At 38.0% G+C, this 18,202-nt stretch overlaps 1 protein-coding gene across 1 annotated transcript; it reads right to left on the bottom strand.

The window, feature by feature from the left end:
• Nucleotides 1-11,587: 11,587 nt before the first annotated feature.
• LOC126777485 (uncharacterized) lies at nt 11,588-15,594 on the bottom strand. The gene is made up of 3 exons (XM_050500493.1): nt 13,346-15,594; nt 13,107-13,183; nt 11,588-11,668 (listed from the first exon to the last, which is right to left on the bottom strand). The coding sequence occupies exons 1-3, from the start codon at nt 14,841-14,843 to the stop codon at nt 11,588-11,590; spliced, it is 1,656 nt and encodes a 551-aa protein (XP_050356450.1). The 5' UTR covers nt 14,844-15,594.
• Nucleotides 15,595-18,202: the final 2,608 nt, after the last annotated feature.

Here is an 18,202-nt window from a genome sequence, read left to right on the forward strand (position 1 = left end):
AGAGCATACAAAATTAAAAATACCCTAACTAAACGATACTTCTATTGTTTATTCAGACATTTTTAACATAGCCTTGCTGGTATGAAGTTTAAAGCTAATGATATTAATTATATCAATATTGGATTTTGTGACTTATGCCTTTGACAATAAGAACAAATTTCGAATGTAAAGACGTGGAGAATCCAACCGTATGATAGCTGTACGAAAAGCTTTACGTCTTCAATAAAACAATTGAGATGTCATTGTTCTAAATCTGTCTTATGAGAGCATGAATACGCTTTGAACGACGCGGGATTGTATTTATACGAGACGATCGTGTGAACATGGAAATAGGGTTTTAAGCCAAGGTTGGCATTTTATGAATAGTATGCAGCTGACCTAAATAGTAAGCTATCTATCAGCAAGTCCATTATAATAAGTAATATAAAATTATCTTTAATAGTAAACTCACTTTACTCGGTGGCAGAGCTTTATTCAATCCGTCTTGGTAGGTACCACACACTCATCAGATATTCTACCGCTAAACAACAATGCATAGTATTGGTGCGTTCCGGTTTGAAGGGTGAGTGAGCCAGTGTAATTGTAGGCACAAAGGACATAACAACTTCGTTCCCAAGGTTGGTGGCGCATTGGCGATGTAAGGAATGGTTAATCTCTTACATCGGTGGTGGTTTACATCATCTACTATGTTAATGTAAATACTATCAATTCACTAATGTTATTTTTATATTTACTAGTTTTTTTTATAAATAGAAAATGAAAAATTAAATTATAAGGCTGATAGATTCAAAAGTTAAGTTATATTTATGAGAGTTGTTGAGTCTGTGACTGATGATGCAAAAATCCTAATATTAGTAAAATGACCAGCTTTCGTCCCAAAAAACGGAAGTAAAATGGAATTGTTAATAATAATAAAATTATTTTCCAACGTTTTCTTTTCTCAATAAAATATCAATAATTTTTTATTCGTCCATACCGGAATTGGAAGTCGTGACTTAGTGTACTACAGACTTATGAGCTTAGACTGGAGGCTTATAAAGGCAATGCTTTAACGTTATTATAAGTTATTTATTTAAAATATAGCAAAAATGGCTTAGTATATAAATATACCACTTCGATTTTAAACGAAAATTGTGGATTGAAATGATAAACACCGCTAAAAACTCATCTGTTAAAGGGCTAATATTTCATCTCCTCGGCAGTGAAGAAGAACATAAGACCTGCACTCATCGGATGTAATTCTGCCACATGTGTATCCTAACTACTCCTACTAACCAGTATTTGAGCGTGATGGAATATGTGGTCTAAGCGTTTACAGAGCTTTCCATTACGAATTTTTAAAATCTTTCTTGACAGCCCATGTACATTTCAAAGTCGTTATTTTTAATCGTAACAAAAGCCTATTTTTATTTATGACACCATAGATTTACGAAACGAAATATAATTCATAGTAACCAGCAACGACCGCAAAATAAAAGTAAATAACGTGAGTGAAGTTTTTCAGTTTACAAATGTAATAGCATAATAAATTTTTATTAATAAATGTATGTACGAGAGTGATCTATTGAGTATTCTATTATCGCCATAAAACAATATACGAGTGAAAAACGTGGCATATTCAAAACATGCAAATGAAATGGTCCATTTAATGGCTGGTGTTTTTTACAGTACATTATTTTTAGTTCATTCATAAATTTACAAGCACTCTTGTTAAACAGAATTTATAATCACATTTTAATTTTTTTCTGTTACAATATGATGTCGATACCATGAATATTGTTAATGTTATCATTGAAGTTTATTCTAGGTGGAGGGACTTTGTGAAAGCCCGTCTGTACTTAGTATTGTTGCGTTCCGACTTGAAGGATGAGTGAGCCAGTGTAACTGCAAGCACAATAACATCTTTGTTCCCACGGTTGGTGGCGCATTAGCGTCGTAAGGAACGATAATTTTTTCATCGCGAATGTTACTTAATCAGTTGGCCCATTTGCCCAGCCAATAGATAGGCACCTATAACATAAAAAGAAAAATTTTATCCTGAAGTTGATGTAATGATTATATATATATATATATAGATAATGTTCTAATTGACATATACTGAAATTAAATTTTAAGGTGATAGCTATTAATTGTTTCCTAGATTTACTTACTTAACTTCCTTGTTGTAGAAAAAAAGGCCTGTACGGCTAACGGGATAAGACCGACTCGTATGTCGTGACGGCAAACGGGTTGACGCTCTCTTACTCTCCTTGTATGTGCGTGGCGCGTATATACATAATAAAAGAATTAAGTGACATTTCAAGACAAATTCAACCTGCAATTTCCTTAATCGCCGAGCACGAAATAATTATAAAAGCAAATTCAGCACTTGAAATGTCAGTAGTGCCTGCTTAGATTTAAATCCGCGACCATCAGTTAAGTTTCATGCGTTCTAATCACTGGTTCATCTAGCCTCATATTTATCGGCTTAATTTAATTTTTATAATTTAATTATAAAACATTGAAAAAAATCGTAAATTTCGATGTTTGACATCTGCCTTGCAAACATCCGTTCGATATTTGATTAATTTATAGCTTTGAGTTTTTGGCTAAATAAATAAGAGATTATATTACGTATCTTTGAAACCCGGTTATATTTGAGGATTAAAAGCGTTAATATTAAAGTAATTACAATCACGGCTGACGCCGAATGAGTTTTATAACCTAATTAACAAACGAGCTTAGTTTTGAACCACATATTTTAATTGAACCAGTATTCACTTTAGGTAATATTAAAAATCACACAGTGTAAAAATAATCCAGTGTAACTTCAGGCACAAGGGACATAATATCTTAGTTGAAAGGGTTGGTGATTAGCGATGCAAGGAATGGTTGATATTTACAGCGTAATGTATTTTGACGGTCGTGACCACATACCATCAGGTAGCCCATTTGCCTATCCACCTACTTATATAACATAAAAATATATACAATATATTTTTATCTCTTCACTCCATACTGAAAAAAATATTTATTATTATATAAAGGTCAACATGGAAATCCTTGGGGCAGGCCTTTCTCCAGCACTGAACGTCTTTCGGCTGACATGATGATTATGATGATGATTGCTTATAATATATTATTTTCATTCGCTCTAACAAAATATACTTATTATAATACGTCGTCGTACGAATATCACTATTGAATGATTAAAATTGTATCGTAGTTATGAATACAAGTATATTATATTGGAAATAGATCATGAATTATCCTTTCCTGAAATTACAACAACAACTTTTTTCGCTTTGCTGATATTAATCGTAATAATACTAATAGATTACAATACCAATAAAATAAAATTAAAAAAACACAAAACTTCGAATCGGATCCATGTGAATTCGCAACATAAAGAGCTGTGACGCGAATTGCTATGATGCGACTTCGTGCGGCAAGACGTCTCGCTAGCATGGGTTGAGGTAATATATAATCATATTATCGTTACCTCCGAATCAATTAGCAAGTTCTTATGATGTCTCATTAGAGCACATTTCTGTTTTGCAAAATCATTTTTTTTGGCTTTGGACCTTCTCTTGTTGTTTATCATATATTCTCACAGTGAAAAGCAGTTAAGTAGCCGAGATAGCCCAGTGGTAAGAGCGCTTGAATCTTAACCGATGATAGTGGATTCAAACCCGGGCAAGCACCACTGAAATTTCATGTGCTTAATTTGTGATTATAATTCATCTCGTGCTTGACGGTGAAGGAAAACATCGGTAGGAAACCTGCATGTGTCTAATTTCACTGAAATTCTGCCACATTTGTATTCCACCAACCCGTATTGGAGCAGCGTAGTAGAATAAGCTCCAAAATCTCCTCAAAAAGGGAGAGGAGGCCTTAGCCCAGCAGTGGGGAATTCACAGGCTGTTATTGTAAAGCAGTTATGTATGCACACAGTCATTGGTTTAACCAGTAAAAAGTTATTGGATTTTACTGCAGAAATTTTCTTATTAGCAGCCCGGAGTCTGGAAGTTGGAAGTGTGTACACTCTCGTACACCTACGCACGCACGTAAAGCCGTTCGTCCTATCTGGTTATGAGAGTTAGTGATAAGAGACTGAACCTGTGTTTGTTCACACATTTGTGCTCTATAGTACGTAGCGATTGTCTAGTCACACTTCAGAATCTAAGATTCCATAGCTATAAATTGTAGAAGTCTTAATGTTTTTTGCAGAAAGATACTTCTTCATCTACCATCAACTAAATTTGGGAAAAGAAATGGATTAATAATAATTCCACTTTGACTAAAGGAGATCCACTATTATGTAATCAAAGTGTATATACTTTATTTTAGTTTAAAATTGAATATTCCTCGTATCTATTGTAAAAAGAGGTAACTAAAACATTAACTACAAACTAAAATACAACAAATCATTAATATTTGTAGCTGTTATAAGTTGTACAATTACTTATATTTTATTACCACATGTACATGCACATGCGGTAAAGTGTTCACGTATTTGGCGTCCCGTGTTCAGTCGAGGTTAAATTGGAGTACATGTGTGAAATTAATTAAAAATCTGGAAACAGTCCAGGGCTAGCGTTCCAACTTTGCTGTGGGTTTAAGACTTACATTGTAAGTTTATTTATTGTCAAATCACGACTTTATGTAAATAATATATATTCTTGTGTTATCTTCTCTTAAGAAGAAGTTATTATATCAAGGTACTAATGTGGCAAATTTTCATCTGATTTATCCAAGTTTTCTCAAGCTTTTTTCCTTCATAATCCACACCAATACAGCACGTTTCAAATCGGTGGGACTTGTTCGATTTTGAATCTACAATCTTCGATTTATATTCACGTGCAAGTCTATTAGCTCTATATAGATTAGTTCCAATAATTTTGGTATTTGAAATTGTACTTCGATTCCAGAAACACATTTATATTTGAAAATCCTGGTTATCTGTGTAACTAGTTCGATTTGATATGAGCTTTCGACCAAGTTTCCAATTAGACAGGATTTGTAAAACACTAATTAAGAGTAACAATTAGAAGTTTCAATTAGAACTAATGGTTAGAATTCGTGTATAACTTTGTTGCATAAGCGTTATAGTTTCGCCGCATTCAGTATTTGTGCACTATTAATTATCTGTTCGATTTTAGTTTTATATATAATTATACGTTTGAAGATAATCTTGCTACATTTCAAATTAGAGTTCTGGTGTTCCAGTTGTTTTTTAATTTTATTTATAACAAGATAATCGTCTCACCTTTACACCTGGTAGATAAGAAGAAAAATGTATTTTTAGATAGGATTTGCGTAAAATTAATTCTTAGTGATTTTATGAACTCAATCTTTCATTATATTAACATTAGCATGTCGGTGACGCCAAGCCACCTGTTTATCCCCTACGATAAGCCAGCGTGACATAACGGTCGGAGGAAAAATAGTTTTATATAGATGATAAAAATACATTAAAAAGTGTTTCTAAGAGCCTGCCTAATAAAGTTTATTGCAGTTTACATTGTTTATAAACGTGACGCATGATAAATATCCTTAAAAAATGCCCGTCTATATGTATTTTACATACATAATACGAAATAGAAACCAAATCTGATCGACCCAAATTGTAGGTTTGGACTGGACTAACTTTATGCAATTCCTAAAACCTGTGTTTATAGACTATTGAATGAAAAAATGTTGGTAACCAATTTAGCCTAAAGCTGAAAACTCTTTGAATAACGCATTCAAATGTTTCGGTACCTATATCGAGTTCACTTTAAGTTCATACAGATGACTATAGTTTTTAATTCAATACACTTAGGTTTTTTTATCCATTTCAAACTGATATATCCATTACATCATTCTAGGAATAATGTTGTTACAATTTGATACTTAATAATAATAATAATGTCCTCTAGACCGATTTCGGCCACAGCGGCCGATCTCGAAAGAGATTAGCCAACTGACCGAAGAGACCAGACTAGACCGAAAAGATTTCAGGCGCAGGACCAACGGCTTTACGTGCTTTCCGATGCACGGGATTGTACACACTTCCAACTTTCAGACTCCGGGCTGCTACTGAAAATTTTCTGACAGAAAAACCCAATATTTTTTTATTAGACCGACCTTGGAAATAAACCCAGGACATCCGAGTCTGCGGCCACTATAAGGATAAGTATAGGTTAGCGAATTGTATAAGTTAAAGCTTGAAGGCTTTCATTGAAGTTTTTTTGTTATTCGTGACTTGTAACGTAACGTTTGTGGTATGTAGGTATAGAGTTGTAAAGAATGTCAAGTAATTATTAAAGTCCTTCTTAATAAATAATGCAAGAACCAATAATATTAGATCTGTCATATAAGGTAGGACTGTTCGCTTAGCCGTTTGGTAAAGCGAGGAATTCTATGGCAGAACCAAATCAACAGGGCTGAATGTAGTTCAGAGTTCTTTGCCCTGGTTAACGCCAATACCTTGTAATGTATCAATAAATATAATGACTTGTAATGAAAGTGCGAGACTTGGTTTGTTGTTGGCTTGAATATCATACACAGCAACTCTTATTGTATAACATAACTACTTTATATTGCTGTATTCTATTAGAAAGGTGAGTGAGCCAGTGTAATCAGTTAAATAGTGTGATGTCACTTTGTATTTTTATGTATTAATTAATGTTTTTCATTATAATATCATGTACAACATTTAACATTGAATTCCGTATAGAACATTACATAATTGAGTTATAGTTTACATTGAGTTATAAATTTCTATAAAAAAATCACTCAAAAAAAACACAATTATGTCAAATATCTCTTTTTGAAATTTTGTTAAAAACAGTTTTTTATCACATCGAATTATTCTGGAAACGAACTTAATTAAATATCATCTCGTTCCGATTAATTATAATCTAATAAAGTTAAATTATCATTGTTCAAGATAGTATAAGGTTCCAATTCCAATTCCAAAAAATTCCAAAAAATGGCGACATTTTAATAAATCTAAAAAATTCAAACATTGTCGTCGTTAATGCCCCAAAATCAAAATATTCATGTATTAAAGTAAAAGTAGGCTTTTACCATCACTTTTGAATCATGATTTTTATAGGATTACGATAAATACTAGCGCATCGCCTGCGGCTTTGTCCGCTTCATTATCTAAAGTTCTATCAAATGGGATAAAAAAGGCCAAAATATGTTAATGATTTCATATTTTAGCTGTGATTAATTGAAAAGAAGTAACAAATATTCACTACACAGACAGCCAGTTCCAAACCTTCTCCTCAAAAGGGAAAGGAGGCCTTAGCCCAGCAGCGGGCTATTAACAGGCTGTTACTGACATCTACTAAATTATTGTAATGCCTTTTATAAAATATAGCGAATCTAAATGAAATAAATAGCCATTTTAAGTTTTAAAAAGGCAGTTATTTTGAAATTACAGACAATTACTTCAATTTTGTTTATTTGTGTAGATGTGTAAATAATATTTGTGTTAATTATAACAAGGCAAACAAGTAAATCTTTTCTGGGGTCAGGTGTTCGTTTCTACAGTAAAACTCTGCAAATATTTTAAATTAGCGAATTAAAAAAGTTATATATTGTCTTAATCATTATATGCATATCATTATATGCAGAATGATAAACCCGTAACACCCTGTGAATGTCCCTCTGTTGGGCTAAAGGCTTCCTCTCCTCTTTTTGAGGAGAAGGCTTTGGAGCTTATTCCACCACGCAGCTCCAATGCGGGTTGGTGGAATACACATGTGGCAGAATTTCAGTGAAATTAGACACATGCAGGTTTCCTTACGATGTTTTCCTTCACCGTAGAGCCCGAGATGAATTATAATCACAAATTAAGCACATGAAAATTCAGTGGTGCTTGCCCGGTTTGAACCCACGATCATCGGTTAAGATTCAAGAAGATGAATGATAAACATAATTAATAAATTAATGATTTAGGGTGGCATTATAAAATATGTTAAAATAAAAAATCAAAGATACTGTAGGAAGACGCTTTCTAACTGAAAGAGAAAAAGAGGAGAGGGGAGAAATAACAGTATCAAGGAATGTCTGCAGTTTGGGTTACCCGGTAGCACTTATTGAATAAAACCACCTATTATATACTGCTGGTCAGACAGCTTTATAATCAATCAACAGCCAATCGTTGTCCACTGCTGAACATAGGCCTCTCCCAAGGTGCGCCAAAGCTCCCTGTCCTCCGCCTTCCGCATCCAGTTGGTGCCCGCCACCTTCTTAAGGTCGTCGGTCCACCTGGCTGGAGGGCGCCCTACGCTGCGCTTGCCGATTCGCGGTCTAGTAGTCACTCTAGGACTCGTCTGCTCCAACGGTCATCGGTCCTACGACATACGTGACCAGCCCACTGCCACTTCAGCCTGCTAATTTTGCAAGCTATGTCGGTGACTCCGGTTCTTTTCCGGATAATCTCATTTCTGATCTTATCCTTCAAAGACACTCCGAGCATAGCACGCTCCATAGCACGTTGAGCGACTTTGAATTTGTGGACTAGTCCCGCAGTTAGTGTCCACGTTTCGGCACCGTATGTCATGGCAGGTAAGACGCATTGGTTGAAGACTTTCGTCTTCAAACATTGCGGTATAGACGACTTGAGGACTTGACGAAGGTTGCCAAATGCTGCCCATCCCAAGCGAATTCTTCGATCGGCTTCCTTCTCGAAGTTGTTCCTACCGACTTGTATTATCTGTCCTAGGTAGGTATATTCACTAACAACTTCGAGAGGTTCCCCTCGACGTATATCGGTCCCGGCACGACATGAACATGACCTTGGTCTTGTCCAAGTTTATACCGAGACCGACACACCGGGAAGACTCGCCTAGGCTACGCAGCATTTCGGTGAGTTGTTCCAGCGACTCTGCTATGATGACGATATCGTCGGCAAATCGAAGGTGTGAGATGTACTCGCCGTTTACATTGACTCCATACCTAGTCCAATCCAGCGTCTTGAAAACGTCTTCCAACGCGTTGGTGAACAGTTTCGGGGATATTACATCCCCCTGTCTCACTCCTCTGCGCAGTTGGATCGCCTTCGTCTTACAGTCCTGGATGTGGACAGTCATTGTAGCGGCATTGTACAGACATCTCAGTACCTCGATATATCTCCAATCGATATGACATCTCTGCAATGAGTCGAGCACTGCCCAGGTTTCGATGGAGTCGAAGGCTTTCTCGTAGTCCACAAATGCCATACACAGCGGCTGATTGTACTCTTCGGTCTTCTGCACAATCTGCCGAACAGTATGGATCTGGTCCACGGTGCTGTAGCCTGATCGAAAGCCGGCTTGCTCTGGGGGCTGGAACTCGTCAAGTCGTCTAGCGAGACGGTTCGTGACGACTCTTGAGAACAGCTTATACATGTTGAAGGAGCCCTAACGGGACTTCGGTGTAATAAGACTTGGACTGTATTATAATAATTTATTCGCGTATTCAAATTGCACGCAAGGACGATAAAGTGTCCGCCTAGTTGGCTGTCGCTCGCTGAGTGACCGGTGAATCGCGGCGCACGCGCAACGGGCCGCTAGCCCGCGCCCCGCGCCCCGCGCCTCTCTCGTCGTCGGCATATGTGAAGCGCCGACATACTCCCCGGGTTGAAGAGTGCTCTTCAATCTTGATCAGGACGGGGGCAGATGTTCTTGAAAGCGCGACGAATTGTTCCTCTCTTCGTTTTGATTTCTGCCACCCGCGTGACTCCGTCTACGCCGGGAAAGGTCTGTGTGACCCGACCCAGGGACCAGAGCAGCGGTGGTGTTGTTTTGTCCTTGATTAGGACTAAAGACCCTGGTTTCACCTCCCCTCTGGAACTAAACCATTTGGATTTGGCCTGTAGCAAAGAAGTGTACTCATTATGGAAGCGGCTCCAGAAATGATGTCGTATGTACTGGATTCTCCTCCATCGGTCCAGTCGAGTGATGTCGGCTTCAGTCACCCGAGAGCATGGTACTGATAAGAGTGGTCGTCCAATTAGAAAATGAGAAGGAGTTAGTGCCGAAAAATCATTAGGGTCTGAAGAGAGAGGTGTTAGAGGACGCGAATTTAGAATCGCTTCTATTTGAGTGAGACACGTAGTCATCTCCTCAAATGTGAAATGGGTTAGAGAAAGTAATCTTTTTAAATGATGCTTGCATGATTTGACTGCTGCTTCCGCTAAAGAGTTGAAATGAGGACTATAAGCAGGTGTGAAAATGAAATCGATACCCTCTTGTGCTATCTCACACGCAACATTCGATGATTGAATAAATTTCTGTATTTCGTTGGATGCGCCTACGAAATTCGTGCCGTTATCAGATGTTATCGTCCGCGGTTTGCCTCGACGCGCTATGAAACGATGTAGCGCGGCCATATAAGCATCAGTGCTAAGATCAGAGACGAGCTCCAAGTGCACTGCTTTTACTGCTGAGCAAACAAAGATGCACATATAAGATTTTATAAGTTTGCAACCGCGGCCTTTACGATCGGCTATCAATACTGGCCCCGCGTAATCTACATAACAGTTGAGAAATGGAAATTCCAGATTAGTTCGAGCACTAGATAAATGACCCATTAGAGCCTCTAATGGGTCATTTATACAGTACATTTTGTGCTCTATTTTTGAAACATGTAAGGCATTTATTTACGATAAGTCTAGATAAGTTTCTGCCACCTAGAGGCCAATAACTTTGTCTTATATGTGACAATAATAATTGTGGGCCGGCATGTAAAAGTTTTAAATGTTGCATATGAAATAAAAGTTTAGTAAAAATATGCTTACTACAAATTACAATGGGATGTTTTATGTTAAAATCGTAGGGGGAGTTGTCAAGCCTCCCGCCCACGCGAATGAGATTATGATTGTCAATGAATGGAGTCAAAGGAAGCAATCTACTTTTGCGTGGCAATTTCTGACCAGATTTTAAAAGATTATACTCTTCAGGAAACATTTCAAGTTGACAATGATGTATAATAGTATTTATTGAATTTTGTATTTCTTTTGCAGAAAGATTGCCATGCATTTTATTTTTATGTTTTAAGTTATAAATAAATCTTTGTATATATGTAAATATTTTGTAAATTTTATTTAGGCTAGAATATTTTTCTAATAAGCAATTAATGATTGATGAATGCGTGATTGCGTCTGAATGATAAACGTATGAATGATTGCGACAATTACTAATGAAATGAGTAACTACTTCCGGCAAATCGTGTTTCTCTGTGTTTGGCATTTTCGGCCACTCCTTTTTATCATGAAGTAAAAAAGAAGGACCGGACCACCACAGAGGTGTATCGTTTATTACGTCGGCACTGAGGCCACGGGAAACAAGATCCGCCGGGTTGTCCTTCGACGGTACGTAGCTCCAGGAGTGACCAGATGTGATTTCCAAAATCTCATTGACTCTGTTTTTAACAAAAGGTTTTAATTGATTAGAAGGAGTTGAAAGCCATCCTAGAACTATGGTAGAGTCACACCAAAAGCTACATCTATGAATGGGTATGGTAAGCGATTCCTGAACCTTAGTACACAGCCTTGCACCTAACAAAGCTCTGCAAAGTTCAAGCCTCGGTATGGTCGTCGGTTTGACAGGCGCTATTCGGTTTCTAGAGACTAGAAGCTGTACATTTGTAGAGCCATTATCACTACTTGATCGAATATACAGACATGCCCCGTACGCCTTTTCCGATGCATCTGTGAAGACATGAATTTCGTGTTTAATAGAGTCTTGACACAAAACCCATCGTGGTATTTTTAAATTATTTAATGATATCAAAGTGTTTTCAAATGTCGACCAAAGATTTTTAAGCTCGTGTGACATCTCGTCATCCCAATCATATTTATTTATCCAAAGTCTCTGCATAATGATTTTTGCTTGAACGACACAAGGTCCTACTAGACCCAGTGGATCAAATATTTTACTAATTACAGAAAGAACATGACGTTTAGTAATTTTAGTATTTGGCGTTATATTAATAGTATATGTAAGGGAATCTGAATCACAAACCCAATTAAGACCTAAAGTTTTAGCCTGACAAGAATTCGGATCTTGATCAAAGAAATGTAGAGTATTTTGTGATTCGATTTTACTATTAGTAACTTGTCTAAGAATTTCTGGATTATTTGATCTCCATTTACGTAAATTAAATTTAGCTGATGATAGAACCGAATGTACCTTTTTTGAAATTTCGATAGTTTCGCTTATGGTATTCCCTCCACTCAAATAGTCGTCTACGTAAAAATCACGACGAATAGCGCTTTGAACACGATAGTCGTCAAGGTTATCAGCTAGACTTGTGAGACACTTTGTAGCTAAATAGGGGGCAGAGGCTGTACCATAAGTGACCGTATTTAATGTGTAGGTCTTTAGAGGTTCTGAAGAATTAAAACGAAAAATAATTTTTTGAAGAGGTCGTTGAACTGGATTTAATTCAATCGCCCTATACATCTTTTCAACGTCACCTGAAACCACGTACCTATGCTGACGAAAACGTGTTAAAATTGAAAACAGGTCGTCTTGAACTACTGGTCCGACCATCTGTATGTCGTTAAGAGACACACCCGAACTGGTAGAGGCTGATGCGTCGAATACTACGCGTAGTTTTGTCGTGGTACTAGAATCTCGAACAACTCCATGATGGGGAATAAAATATTGAAATTTAGAGATTTCAGGTACTGAAGTAGAGTGCGAGTCTAAAGTCATATGACCTAAGTTTTCATATTCTCGCATAAATTCAATATAATGCCTTTTAAAAATAGGGTCACGCCTAAATCGCCTTTCAAGGGATAAAAACCTATTTTTAGCATGAAAATAAGATTGACTTAAATTACTAGGGTCACCCTTTAAAGGCATGGTGACTACAAATCCACCATCATTGTTACGAACAGTGGTTTGCTTAAAAATTTGCTCACATGCTCTTTCTTCTAGAGAATATGAATGTTTTGAAGAAACGTTGTCAAGCTCCCAGAATTGAGTAAGGTCGGGAGTGACATTAGTGTGATGGCAAAAATGATTAAAAATAGATTTTTGTTTAGATTGGTGGGGAATACTACCTGATACTAGCCATCCGAATCTAGTTTCGTGTAATTTACGTAAGTTTTTCCCTAAATCTATATAATTTTTACTTAATACCTCCCAGAACACTTCAGCCCCTACCAGGATATCTACGGCCGACGGAACGTTGAAGTTCGGGTCCGCTAGTTTAAGACCTGAAGGAATAGAGACGTGATTGATGTGTACGAAAGACGACGGTAACACTTTTGTAATTTCAGGCAAGATATGACACTCTATATCTACAGTATAGGCACAGCATAAAGACTCTATTAGGAGGTGACAAGACTGTGTACTAGTAGAAATACGATTATTAATACCTGTTACCCTGGTGCTAGTACCGCGTCGTAACAAACCCAGTTTCTCGAAGAATGTCTGCGTAACAAAGTTGGCCGTGCTACCGTTGTCCAGCAGTAGACGTGCAGTGTACTTTTTACCCGACGCGCCGATCACGTTCACCAGAGCTGTGGACAGTAATACATGCGCAGAAGTAGCAAGCTGCAAGCAATTGGCCGGAAGTGCAACATTTGACGTAGCAAGGTGCAAAGAAGAAAGCAATGAATTGACAGTTTTGAAGTCATTCGAATTTAAATGCAAAAGCGTATTATGTTTTATTTTACAATATTTGCAATGTGATAGTTTGCATTGCTTAGCAGAATGGCCTAACCGTAAGCAATTAAGACAAACATTATAATCATTTGCCTTTTGTATGCGACTTTCAATAGATAAACTTCGAAATGAATCACATTTGTATAAAGCATGTGCTTGGGAGCAAAGCGGACATTTATTAAAATTATTATTAGATTTTTTTGGTATTTGAGTAGTTTTATCTGGAACAAATTTATTTGAATGATTATTATTTAAAGCAACAATAATATTATTTTGAGAAAGATTAATATTTGATTCGACGGATTCCAACCAATCTGCCTTTTTGTTTAAAAAAGAACAAAATTGTGCTAGAGTGGGATCATCTTTTAAAGTATTGTTTCTATGTTCTTCCCAATCACGACTAGTTTTTAAATCTAATTTTTTAGACATTATATAAATGAGTAAAGTATCCCAATATTGAGTGGGCTGATTTAATGTTGTTAATGCCCTAACATTTTTATTGATCGTATCAACTAGATTTCTAATTGAAACACTAGACTCATTTGTTATTGACTCGACATCAAAAAGGGCCTGTATGTGGTTATTGACGAAAATGCGATTATTATTGTATCGTTCGCATAAAAGATCCCATGCAATATTGTAATGATCCCCTTTAAAATCAATATTTTTAATAATTAAAGCTGCATTACCCTGGAGTGAAGCTCGAAGGTAATGGAATTTATTGATATCATTAATGGTAGTATTGTTGTGAATTAAAGATGTAAAAGTATCGCGAAATTCTAGCCAGCATTGATAGGTCCCGTCGAAATGCGGTAAATCTATTTTAGGCAAACGAATAAAATTCCTTGAATTGGAAATATGTGCACCTGAGTCAGCATCTTTGAAGCCCGCCTCAGATCCAGTACCGTTGGACGAAGCACCGAGCAGGCTGCGCGTGAGTGCCACCAGATTGAAATACTGACGGTCGAAGTCCTCACGCTCAGTAAACGTAGACTCGGCATCCTCGGAAAGTAGTTCAATCGTATTCTGCAGGTCATCAAATTCATTATATAAATTTTCAAATTTACGAAAACGTTCCATGAGGTCAAGACGTTGTAACTCTGATAATTCGGGACTGCTTTTTATTAACATTAAATAATTATTAAATATTGTTAATTTAGACTTTATTGAACTACGTTTTTTAATAAGGGTTTTTAAATTATCAGACATCTTAAAGTTTTTATGTTGCAATGTGAAACAAAAAAAGAGTCATAAAAAATAAAATTAAACAAAGGAATCGTAATGAATGGATATAAAAAATGCAGCACCTGTTTGCGTAGACGAACGGGTTCTATTCAAAGCGATAAGACTTGACCGGTTTCAAGGTTAACACGTGTCAAGTGCGTGCGTACTTTTTGTTATGAAATAATTAAATAATGCATCAATGAAGTAATTAAGCAATATATTACTTGAATAACTAGAAGATTAATTATGGAGAAATATTTAAAAAATAAAAATTTCAGCAAAAAGAAGTTTTCAATAGGGAAAGTTGGAAATAAGTAATTGGATGGACTCACTCAAATACAGAATTATACTCCCTGACATCAGCTTCTTCAGACGACAAAGGCTGCCACGTAGATGACGGAGACGACTTCTTGTCCTTTGTCCTTGGGCGCGGTCAATGTAAACCACGCGACGTCAATGACCGTTGCGTTGCATTTGTAATGCGACGGAAGTATGCAGGTTTTTCGCTTCGAAGGACCAGAAAATGAAGGAGCCCTAACGGGACTTCGGTGTAATAAGACTTGGACTGTATTATAATAATTTATTCGCGTATTCAAATTGCACGCAAGGACGATAAAGTGTCCGCCTAGTTGGCTGTCGCTCGCTGAGTGACCGGTGAATCGCGGCGCACGCGCAACGGGCCGCTAGCCCGCGCCCCGCGCCCCGCGCCTCTCTCGTCGTCGGCATATGTGAAGCGCCGACACATGTGACTCAAGAGGGAGATTGGTCTGTAGTTTTTCAAGAGGGTTTTATCACCTTTCTTGAAAAACAGTACCACCTCACTCCCGCTCCACGCTTCCGGGGTCTTGCCATGTTGGATGACGGAATTAAAGAGGCTTGCTAGCTCTTTCAGGACCGGAGTCCCGCCTGCCTTAAGCAACTCTGTTGTGATTCCGTCATCTCCCGGGGCTTTGTTGTTTTTAAGCTGTTCTAGAGCCGCCCTAATCTCACCTTGGTCAACGACCGGGAGCTCCTCAGAGTAATGGCGCATAAGAGGGGCGCTCTGGTCATCAATACTGATTCCCACGGGTTTATCCGATCTTGAAGAGAACAACTGCCCATAAAACCTCTCTACTTCTCCGATAATCTCAGGCCTAGAGGTAACGAAACCACCATTTTCAGTTTTAAGTTTTGTCAGACGTGGCCTCCCAAACTTGCGAGCGAACACTTTCGATCCTCGATTTTGGTCAATCGCAGCCTTGATGGCGCGGGTATTGGAGCGTCGGAGATCGCGTCGCGTCAGCGTTTTTATTATTCGATTTAAGGCCTTATCTGACAAAAACGATGGTAGTTCTCGTCGTTTTCTCATGAGCTCGAGTGTCTCAGCAGAGAGTTTTGGTGCGTTGTCTCTTCTCTGTGGCGGAAAACACTTGCGGGTTGTGTTTTGCAGTATTTTGACCAGTGTGTCGGTTCTCTCATCAATGCTGCTTATGGTTTCCAACGCGGTGAATTGATTTTGAAGTTCCATTTGGAACTTTTCGGAGCCTTGAGCAGCTTGGAGCATGGTAGGTCGGAGAGTAGACCTCATCATTCTCGATCTTTCGGCTTTTAAGTTGATATTTAGAGTGCCTCAAACCAAGCGGTGATCACTTCCGGTATTAAACCTGTTGATCACTGAAACATCTCTAAATATGTGCCTTTTATTCGAAATGATAAAGTTTATCTCGTTCCTTGTCACGTTATCGGGGCTTCGCCAGGTCCACCTCCTCTGAGGCTTCTTTTGAAAGAAAGAATTCATCAAAAAGAGCCCCTGCGCTTCGAGAAAGTTTACCAGCATTTGCCCCCTGTGATTTCTGCAGCCCAAGCCGTAAGGTCCGATTTTCGATTCACCGCTATCTTGTACTCCCACTTTAGCATTAAAGTCTCCCATAACAACATTGTAGTGGGCCCTCGAGGTATCGTTGAGGGCCTTTGCGATGTCCTCGTACATCGCTTCGACCACATCATCAGAGTATGTCGAAGTTGGCGCATATACCTGTACGACCTTCAGGGAGTACCTGTCGGAAAGTTTTAGGACAAGGTACGCTACCCGGTTCGACACACTACTGATTTCCACAATGCTGCTAATGAGATCCTTTTTGACTAGAAAACCGACACCACCCTGGGAGAGGTTATCACCTTCGCGGAAGTAGAGTAAGTTACCGGACTCTAGAGTTATCGTGTCCTCCCCCTGTCTTCAGACTTCAGATAACCCCAGTATATGCCAGTTTATATGACTTAACTCTACTTCTAATTCGGCGAGGTGATGGTCCAGCCTCATCGACCGTCCATTGTACGTTGCCATGTGCAGTCGTTTTATATGGTAGTCTGCCGTGAACCGGTGATTCTTAGCACCCCCTGCCCTGCCGATACCGCGACCGCTACCTTGGTCGGGCCTAGCGGGCTTGCCGGTAACTGGGGGCCTTTTTTGGGTGCATCTGCCATTAAGGGGGGGGTTTGCCCATACTCGCCGCGCTGGGCAGGCGTGTTGGCGAGCGCAGTAGGGACGTAAGATGTTTATGGGGAGGGGGGACGCTGCTGCACATCCCCCCTTTTCCCTGTCCCTCAGTCGCCTCTTACGACACCCACGGGATGAGATTGGGGGATTACTATTCTAAGCCGGTACTCCACGGCATAGCCGGTACTCCACGGCATACAGCTTTATAATTCTTACATATTTTAAACGAGCCAAGCCAAGCCTAGTTAGTAACAGAAATAACAAACTATAGCGCGATTCAAAATACAAAGATCGCCATCTATTAACGAAAAGAAAAACTAAAATTACAGTCGATACAATGTGATTTAATCTTGAAACATATCATAGTCTGGATCAACACAATTTATATAATATTATATATGGACGTTATATATTGTAATGGTATTAATAAAACAAAAGAGTTAGAGAAAATATTACTGAAAGTCACTCAGGGTGAGGATGGTAAGGTTGAAGGTTGATGGAAGCGATAGAAATTTCAACGTCAATTAAATTATGAAGACTATCTCAAAATTTAATGACCGTTGAATAATTTCTAGGTAATTACTTCGACTATCGAATTTATATCTAATAATAAATCTGTAACAAATGTACGTTACTTTATTTACTATCAACAATATTAATTTGATTTGATTTGAAACTTGTTGGTCTAGACGGTCTAGTCTAAACGGGAGGTAATAATTATAGCAATTTATGAATAATCGAATCTATATTTCTGTCTTAATACTTTTCCAATTTTATTTTTCCGTTGCCATGGAAACAGCAATATTTTTGTAAAAAAAAACGAATGAAGTTCCGAAAGGAGCTGATGGAGTATTAAGTTCTTCTTCAC

The sequence above is a fragment of the Nymphalis io genome, chromosome 23, assembly GCF_905147045.1.
Source record: "Nymphalis io chromosome 23, ilAglIoxx1.1, whole genome shotgun sequence".
In the NCBI taxonomy this organism is placed as follows: Eukaryota; Metazoa; Arthropoda; class Insecta; order Lepidoptera; family Nymphalidae; genus Nymphalis; species Nymphalis io.

Excerpts from the sequence above, each read along its gene's own strand:
- LOC126777485 (XM_050500493.1), bottom strand. The coding sequence starts at position 14,843 with ATGTCTGATAATTTAAAAACCCTTATTAAAAAACGTAGTTCAATAAAG. Across the intron at positions 13,184-13,345 it reads TACTAGCACCAGGGTAACAG|GTCTTAAACTAGCGGACCCG; the intron begins GTATTAATAATC and ends CTATTCCTTCAG. Across the intron at positions 11,669-13,106 it reads GGGCTGAAGTGTTCTGGGAG|ATGCATCGGAAAAGGCGTAC; the intron begins GTATTAAGTAAA and ends ATGTCTTCACAG.